At 34.9% G+C, this 9,758-nt stretch overlaps 1 protein-coding gene across 3 annotated transcripts in view; it reads right to left on the bottom strand.

Moving 5' to 3' along the window:
• Positions 1-9,758, bottom strand: part of LOC306876467 (RNA-binding motif, single-stranded-interacting protein 1-like) — a 58,484-nt gene continuing 48,726 nt past the window's right edge. Inside the window, exons 11-14 of one of the 3 annotated variants that reach the window (XM_079427650.1) lie at positions 8,546-8,656; positions 7,547-7,627; positions 6,577-6,655; positions 1-3,992 (exon numbers count right to left, since the gene is read on the bottom strand). In XM_079427650.1, the coding sequence (XP_079283776.1) occupies positions 6,584-6,655; positions 7,547-7,627; positions 8,546-8,656 (264 nt within the window). In that variant the 3' untranslated portion in view covers positions 1-3,992; positions 6,577-6,583. The remainder of the gene's footprint in view (positions 3,993-6,576; positions 6,656-7,546; positions 7,628-8,545; positions 8,657-9,758) is intronic. The other 2 variants (XM_079427649.1, XM_079427651.1) reach the window with 2 other exon arrangements.

The raw sequence follows: 9,758 nt of genomic DNA, 5'->3' as shown, positions 1-9,758 counted from the left end.
GAATAAAACAAAAATGTGTTTTTATTCAAAAGTTCTCAAAGAAATGAACAGAAATAAAGCTTAATTAACAATCTACTGGAAACAAAGGGGGAAAGGGGGAAAAAAGCTTTTTTTGGCTTAAACAAACAATCAGAAATTAAAAGAAACAAATACAGAGGAAGGTTTCTGATAAACCGAACATACAAGATACCACTGGCAAGTGCGTGGCACATGTACAACAGAGAGAAAGAAATTACAAAATCAACTCTCATATAGACATCTCTATGAAAATCTTTTTATTGTTTTTATTTTTTCAAACAGTCTGTACAAAACGTCTCTCTTCATAAATTATTACTTTTTTTTAATATAACTTAATGGCTGTCTAGTACATGATTTTTCATATGCATGAGCAATTTCTCTCTGCACAACAAGTCTTTCCAACTCTTTGACCCAGATTGGCACTTCGGATTCGGATGTTACTAGCAGCATGAGCCACACAAGAACTCCACAGAAACACACACACACACGCACACACGCACGCACGTCAAGAATGGACTCGGCTGTGAGCCGAGCACCACGGATTACGCTGCTAAAAGTCTGTCTGGACTCGGTCTGAAAGCAACAGTATGGAAGCTGGTTTCATACACGGGATCAAAAAATTAAAAAATTGCATCTTTTTCTTTTTTTCTCACAATTTATATCTAACATTTTAGACTTTTTTCTTGCAATTGCAAATTTATATCGCACAATTTTTTTTAGTTTACATTGTGCAATTGCAAGTTCTAAACTCATAATTGGAAGTTTACATTTCGCCATTCTGAATTTTTTCTCGCAATTCTGTGAAAAAAGATAATTGTGAGATCATTTATTTTTAATTCCATGCTGGAAACAAATTATAAGTCACAATTCTGGGTAAAAAACATAAATGCAAGATATAAAGTCAAAACCGTGAGATAAAAAGCTGTGATTATTGTTTATTCTGTGGTGAAAAAAAAAAAAAAGAATTGCAAGAAGAATAGTTAAAAAGGCAAGATGCAAACTCAGAATTCTGAGGAAAAAGTTAGAATTACGAGTATTAAACTTGCAATTATGAAAAAAGAATAGACGGAATTGTGAGATAAAAAGCCACAATTACCTTTTTTATCTTCTATTTCCAGGGAGCGGAAAAAATAACAGAATTCTGAGATATAAACTCCAAATTCTAAGAAAAAAGTCAGAATTTGATTATTTGCAACTGCAAGATATAAACTTGCAATTCTGAGAAAAACAAATCAAAAATTAAAAATTCAAAGAAAGTCAAAATTCTGAGATAAAAACTAAAGAGAATTGCGAGATGTAAACTCCGAGGGGAAAAAAGTCAGAATTGTGTTTTATTCCGTGGCAGAAACGAGCTTCCCCACAACAGTGGTGCAACTTTCAGCATCGCTGTTTCTTATTGGCTCAGTCTCTCTCTCACGCGCGCACTTTCTTATCTACTTCCTATGGACTACTGGAATATCTTGTGATGAAAAGCAGCAGTTTTTTTGCTTTCGAAACGATGAATCTGAATGCTAAACGACACTAAAACGACACGTTCAACGCACAACGTTCCTTATAACGATAAGAAGAATAAAAAAAAGATTTCTGTTTGAAGAAGAAGAGGATTAAAGTATTTCAAAACAAAAAACCTGAAAGAAATCAAGTGTACGTGGGCAGCTCCTGAGCTGGCCGTTTGGTCTGGAGGGGCGGGCTGAACCTGCTGCCCGACCAATCAAAACAGAGGACAACAAAACTCTGAGGTAGATAACCGGTCAACAAGACCCACCAGGTCAAAAACACAGTCTTTTTGGAAGACAAATTAATGAATAAAGCCTTAATAAACTATATTGTGAGTTTAAAAGAAAATAAAAACTTTTTCCTGTAATGGATGTAATAATTATTTTAAAGGCCGTGTCCTAAAACCTAGTGAGCTGCCAAATGTAGGCTATTTTTCAGAAAATCACATTTTTTTATTATCTGAATAATGTTGGTGTACGTATATATATATATATATATATATATATATATATATATAAGAATTTATATGATGCAATTAACGTCAAGCATGCAAAACATGTTGGTTGGAGTTTCATGTTTGATGTTTATAAAGAATGCAGTGTTTGTTTTATACTTTTGTCATTCCTCATCTGAATTCTTACATTATTTCTCAATTTAAGAATAAAACTGTGACTTATCGATGTCTTTTTTTCTCTCGACAATGCAATTTTGACCCGGTGTGACTTATATATACCAAAACAACTTGTATAATGCACCTGTATTTTACATTATTTCAGAACGTAACAATAAAATTGTGAATTATCTGTTTTTTTTTCCCCTCTTAACAATGCAATTTTGATCCAGTGCGACAAAATACGGCACATAGACAGTAAGTGCATTACTTTTGCCAAATTCTAGGGCAGCATCACACGTGTCCTTTGTGGAGAAGGCAAATTCATAACGCATTTCGAGCGAAAAATCCATCCAAAATTCTTATAATTTATTCAATTAAAACCAAATATTTTTCTGTGCTTTGCACTGTAATTTGACTGCAAACGTGCCAATGCAAAAGACTATTTGTATGATGCATGTAGTATTAACGAGTTGTGATGCTCCCTTAGAAGGTAGCAGCCTATGTAGGCAGCTCACTAGGGTTTGGGAACGGAGCCGTCCTCGTTCTGCGTTTTAGTTTCAGTTGTCTCCGCTCTGTAGTGATGTCTTCGTTTAGTTTGTGGCACTTGCTGGATCCAAATCATCCTTCAAATCGGTGTCCGCACCTCGCCAACTAAAGACAGCTGAATGCATATGTACAAAGAAGGCACATTCTCCACAACTACAACCCAGTCTGTTATAAAGTCTCAGCGTGGCCCGCCTCGAGAGAAAACGACATCACATCCGCGCGATCTGCCGCTCGCCGACTGTCTTTGGTGAAGTAAACTTGAAAGTGCCGAGATTTGTTTGCCTGCTATAGTAAAACGAGCACTAAAATCTACACGTTCACCTCTCCCGAAGAAGCCCGCTGGCTGCTGAAAGTTGTCAGGGGAGGTTGCACTCTGAACGATATTCGATCTGACTGACAGGCCACGCCTCCCTCCCGCCCCCTCATTAGAATACGAGTCACAGCTCCTCCCCCTCCCACACTAGTTCATCTAAAGCTAAACTACAACACCGAGAATTTATAAACGAAAAGGCAATTATCAAAAATGTGATCGTTCAGCAGAATTTCTACCACATTCAAACAACCAAAGACTTGTGGTCGCCTTTGATTATAAAAACATCAAATCCTATTAAAACTCCATCAACGTTATCACTCGAAACGGTTTGTACTCTAAAAGATCGGAAGAAGCAAAAACACCAAAATCCAAGCGCGGCGGAAATGTTCCTTTGCGAGACGCTAAAAAAGCCCTATTCAGCTGATTTACAAGGCAGCAGCCGGACGTCTTTTCTTCGGCTACTGTACGGGAAAGAGTTTAAGGCAAATCGTATAAGACGGACAGATCGGTCAGACCGAAGATGAAGCACACAACAAAAACACGTCAACGACACTCACACCGCAAGCACAAACGCAATCTTTCTCAGGATGTCCGGCTGATAAATCTCTAAAACCTAACGTCTGTTTCAGTACAAAAGAAAAGAGAGAGAGAGAGAGAAAACAAATCAGAAATCATAAAAATAAGAAGAATCTCCATGCACGTCAAGTCACATGATGAAGTTCCTGCATCTATGTGACGATCCTTGGTAAAAAATAAGCGTTGTTTCCTTAGTAAAATAAAACTTTTTCTTCCCATTTCATGTGTTTTTTCTTCGTTAGCATCCTCTGATGAAATGAATCCTTGATTTGCACATAATGGAACTTATACCAAAATAGTTGAAGTAGTTTTATTATAAAACCGAGGAACTCATCGTAGAACCTGTGCAAAATGTTGATTCATCGGTAGAGCCGGTCCTTCAAAGGAAGCTGTTATTGATTTAGCAGTCGTCTCCTTCTCTCTCGAACCCTACCACAGAAACAACAACACTTTAAATCAATTGCGTGTCCAAATTTGAACATTTATTCAGCAAGGATGCATTCAATTGGTCAAAAGTGACAGTTAAAAACATATATGACGTTAAAAAAGATTTGTATTTTAAATAAATGCTGTTCTTTTGAACTTTCTATTCATCAAAGAATTCAACATTTCCACAAAAATATGAAGCGGCACAACTGTTTTCAACATTCATAATAATCAGAAATGTTTCTTGTGCAGCAAATCAGCATATGAAGACTGGAGTAATGATGCTGAAAATTCAGCTTTGATCATGAGAATAAAAAAAAAGAGAAAAATATATTTTCCATCATCTTTTGACCAATTTCTCACAAACAGGTATTTTAGATCTGAGCAGGGTTATTATAGTACTAACAAAAAAAACCTTTTCGTTACTTGAAGTAAAATAAATGTTATCTGAAATAAAATAAAATATTAAAAAAATATATTTTATTTCAGCTATAGTTTCCAAGGCAACATTTCTCAATTTCATTTAGTTTAACTTGATGTACTAAAATAACTACAACTAAAACTATATAGACATATTTAAAAACAACACAATTGATACAATGACCTTATTGTGTGCATACATGTTTTTACATTGTACTTATATTTGAAAGAATACCTATATGTAGTTACATCTGTAATTACACTGTTGCCCCATCCCTTACACCTTTACCCACCCTTAAACCCACCCATACCACCAAACCTGTCCCTGACCAAACCCATATCCCACCTTAATAGCAGCACAAGTGTGTTGCAATACAATATGAACACAATAAATACATTGTACTTATATTTGAAAAAATACCTATATGTAGTTACATCTGTAATTAATTTCTGTAATTACACTGTTGCCCCATCCCTTACACCTTTACCCACCCATGTAAAAACCCATGGGGGTGGTGATGGCGCAGTGGATAAGACACATGCCTTTGGTGTGAGAGACCCGGGTTCGAATCCACTGAGAGACACCAATGTGTCCCTGAGCAAGACACTTAACCCCTAGTTGCTCCAGAGGCGTGCGACCTCTGACATATGTAGCAATTGTAAGTCGCTTTGGATAAAAGCGTCAGCTAAATGAATAAATGTAAATGTAAATGAATGTAATACCACCAAACCTGTCCCTGACCAAACCCATATCCCACCTTAATAGCAGCACAAGTGTGTTGCAATACAATATGAACACAATAAGTACATTGTACTTATTTTTGATGTAAGTACATAGTAGTTAAAGCCACCTAAAATAAAGTGTGACCACAAAATCTAATAAAAATGACAAAAAAAACACAAAACTAAAATTAACATGAAAGCAGAAAATATAAAAAAATAATAATCGCAAAAACTATAATAGTATACTGATACAAAATGACTGGATTTGAGAATTACTATAAAGATGTATATTCAAAAGAAATTTCCAGGCATGCGAATTCCAACTTTAACATTCTCTTTTCATCTTTTCATCACTCTCACATCATTCTACGCTCATATTTTTTCTTCTCTCTACCAGCCTTTATAAATGTTTTCAATTGAAAAACAATGCCTTTGGATGAATCACAGCAGGTCTGAGGTCACTGATTCCTCCACGTCATGTGACTCATTTAAAAGATCAGTCTAAACAAATAAGCTGTATTAACTTTTTATGATGCTTTTTGGATCTCAACAACATGAATCAGCATTCATTATCACTGCACAGAAAAAAATAACACTATAATAACACTAGTCTGGAATGAGTAAATGATGACAGAATTTTTTTTAATTCAGACACGACACACGGATCAGGATCAGAAAAGCAGGACTGCAGATGACACAGAAGCACTCAAACTAATATCGCATCTGTTAAACCGGTTTACAACGCCAGAGCAATCATTTCAAACAGATGTAAACCAATAATGCAGCAACACTTGAAACGACCTCTAAACATTTAGATAAGAATCATGCACAAGGTTTCATCGTCCTGGAGCCCAGAAAGGCATCTTGATCTTCTGTAGAGGATACTTGTTTGGTGAATGTCTCTGAGAATATACATACAGTCCTGGTGCATCTTAAACAGGGCATCCTGAGCTTTTCACACATACCAGATAGATTCGGGTTTGACTTCTCTTCGGTTTTTAACGTTAATTTTATTTCAAGCAACAATTTTGTAATGGTTTTATTTTTAGTTAACTATAATAAGACTAGTCCTTATCAATTTCTATTTTTATTAATGTTAAAATGGTTTCCTGTAAATATTAATCTTAAGAAAATCTTATGGTAGAATAACACACGTGATGATATGTGACCCTGGAGCATAAAACCAGTCTTAAGTCACTGGGGTATATTTGTAGCAATAGCCAAACTTAATTTTAGATTAGTAATATGCATTGCTAAGAACTTAATTTGGACAACTTTAAAGGCAATTTTTGATCTCAGCCAAATATCGTCCTATCCTAATAAACCATACATCAATGGAACGCTTTCATATGATGTAGAAATCTCAATTTCGAGAAATTGACCCTTATGACTGGTTTTGTGTTCCAGGGTCACATATATGTGTGGACAGGTTTGATTTATTTACCTGCTCATCACTTGGCCTGCTGATAGGTATAAGGTGAATGATCATTGGACGATTCCACCTGAGGTTGTGGACTGTTCTCCTACAACAAAACATGTGGATTCACAAATCATGAAAGCTCAAATCAAAACATAGATCTGCAGAGCTAATCTAATATCAGTCAGAATATAAATAACTGAAAGTAGTTTTCTTCACATCTTTCAATGATTACATGTGCTATTAGGGATGAGTGCCACAAAACATTCATATTTCACCCTAAAATAAGATAACATTAGATTTCACATTCAGTTTTTTTTCTGTATTACTTTAAAACATATTGTAAAAATAAATGAATTATAATATAATAATTTATTTGCAATACTTCAATTTAAATCATTGTTATTGTTGTTATTATTATGCAACAGAGGAATAAGGATTAATTGTCATAAAAATAATCTGGTTAACTTTTAAAAATAAATTATTATAATACAGTAATTTATTTTTTATCATTAGAATATATTTTTTAAATATTTTATTGCAGTAACGAAGAGAAATTAAAGGCAAAACCCACAATACTACAAAGTATAAAGACTTTAATAGTTCAATTTAAATAATAATTTACTGTTATTGTTATTTTTATGTTTATGCATCACAGTAATTAATATTTAGGGTGAAAGTGCATGAAAATAATCTTGGTGTAAAAAAAAATTAAAAAATATCAATGTTCCTAAAAACCTTTATTTTCTTCCCAAATATTCTATTTTATTTCTTTTGTTGGATTTAGAGTGAAGTTTACTGATTTAGAGTCCAGTTCCCTGGAGATGTTCTTCACAGGTTGTGTGTGGTTCACTCCAGAACATTTCAGCACAGTTGCACAAGCCCAGTCTGTTCCTGAACTTTTCTCCATTTATGGTGCTTGTGAATTCAAGAAGTTCTTCAGTACAGGATGAGGTTAAATCTGTGTCTGGGAAAGAGTTTTTCATCATGAACCCACCTCTACTGAGACGGCGGTGGTCTGCATGTGAGCGTATGGAGAGATATACGGCCCCTGGAGACCTGGACTGGCTGGCATAAACTACACAGAGAGAGACGAGAGAGATTCACATGAACACACCAACATATGCTGCTACAAATCTGCGCACACTGTGTTTTGTGCTCTCATTCTGTCAGCAGTTTTATATTTGCTTGCTTTTTTGCATTTCTGCCGAGTTGTGCATGAGTCATGTGTTGCCTGCATGTGTTTAAATGTTTACATTTTTGCAGCCTTTGTCCAGTATATGCACAATGATCGGTGTGTCTTTTGTAAAACAAAAAAATATTATTACACTAAAATTTCCAAAATAAAACTTTAAATTTTTCATTATGTACAGAAAATGTTTTTTCCATTTGATGTTTTAATTGCAACTTGATTATTCACCAGTAGGTGGCATTCAAGTTTTGCCATGCAGCTTGCTATAAATAGCATACTAATTCTGCAGTACATAGTATGCATACTGTGCACAGCATGCAAATTTGTATGCATGCATATTCAGACCTAATGCATTTGACAAAATGTGTAGTATATAATAATGCACACTGCATAAAAAACGATCCCATAATGCAACGCACTCCCTTGACTCAATGCACTTGGCAAATAATATCACAATTGAATTTCAATATTTCTATTCATTATTTGGGGTTGCCAAATGTTAGGAAATTAGGAAAGTTTAATTAAAATGCAAAATAACTTTATTTTTTATTTAACTGCCATTCACATGCAATGTGATGAGGTCATGTGACAGCAATTTATCATACAAATGTTTGATATATATAGTGCCTACTCTTTCGCAGTTTTAAAAAATAGTAGGCAGCATGCAGTGTATACTGCAGTATGCAAAAGCCATTGCATACTGCCTGCATTCACAGACACAGACTTTAACATCTGGAAATGATTTTGCTGATCTCAAAGAAGGAAAACAACATATGTAAGCACTCAAGTGTTGATTGTGCTCACCGTTCCTGCGCTGCCCAGAGAGAGGTGACCCATCTGCTGAGCAAGAGGACCCATCATGGACGCCTGCTGCAGAGACATAGAGTGATCTATAGAGGGCGACATCACTGCTCCCTACGACACAACGGGAGAGTTACAGTACATTTATTCATTTATTCATACACATACATACACTTCCTTTTAGAACTGGCCAGTTTGGAATAAATCAAAATAAGTATGATTATTTTACTCAATGTGTGTGTACTATGTATTTTCAAGCATTTGCAGTAATGTTAATGCATTTTCAGTGTTGTTATCATTAACTCAAACTATAACAATTTGTTGTCATTAACTGAATTAAAGCTGAAATAAAATAAAAAAGATAAATATTAGATAAAAAAACAGACTTATGTTGCTTTGGCTAAAATAAGCATGAATAAATAAATAATACTTGACTATTTTACTCATGTTTGTATGATGTATTTTCAGGCATTTGCAGTATGCTGATGTACATTATCTTTTCAGTGTCACTATCGTTCTCTAAAACTATAATTATTGAAATAAAGGTGAAATAAAATATAAAACATAAATATAAAGCTTAAAAAACGTCTGGCAAATGACTGTATAAAAAATAAAATAAATAATGCTCTTACAAAAAAGTTGGAAATAAGCAACTTAATGATTGGATGTATATTTTTTTGCTTATTTCACTAAGAAACTAATTTGCTGTATTCACCAAAAAAAAGTACCAAACTAATACTAGTAATACCATGGTATTCTTTGAAATTTGGGTTAAATTATGCTTGTGATGTTTAATGATTTATTTGAGAGTTCACGTGCCCTATGATCTCTTTTAACATGGGCCAACACACTATAAAGCCCACTTGGCAGGCGACTGGAGCACCCAAGGTCTCTCTGGGACGTGCGTGATGAGTCCTGGTTTCTTACGCTGTGAGTCAGACTCTGTAAATCTCTGAGCCATCAGTGCCATTACTGGCCTTTAAATGCCACAGTTTCCTCATTTCTGATTAACGACACTCAGCTCTATACGTCCTGACTCACACCAGTCATTATAGCACACATTACTGATATACGTTACACACACCCTCTCGAAAACAAACACACACAGAGTCTCATTTAGACTCTCCCTGTATGACAGTCATTCATGCAGCTTCACTTATTACCATCACTGATCTTACACACACACACACACACACAGTAATCCAGTATCTGGGTG

Source organism: Barbus barbus (assembly GCF_936440315.1).
Source record: "Barbus barbus genome assembly, chromosome: 10".
NCBI lineage: Eukaryota > Metazoa > Chordata > Actinopteri > Cypriniformes > Cyprinidae > Barbus > Barbus barbus.
Note: the sequence above shows the minus strand (reverse complement) of the source record. Positions and strands in the feature narration are given on the sequence as shown.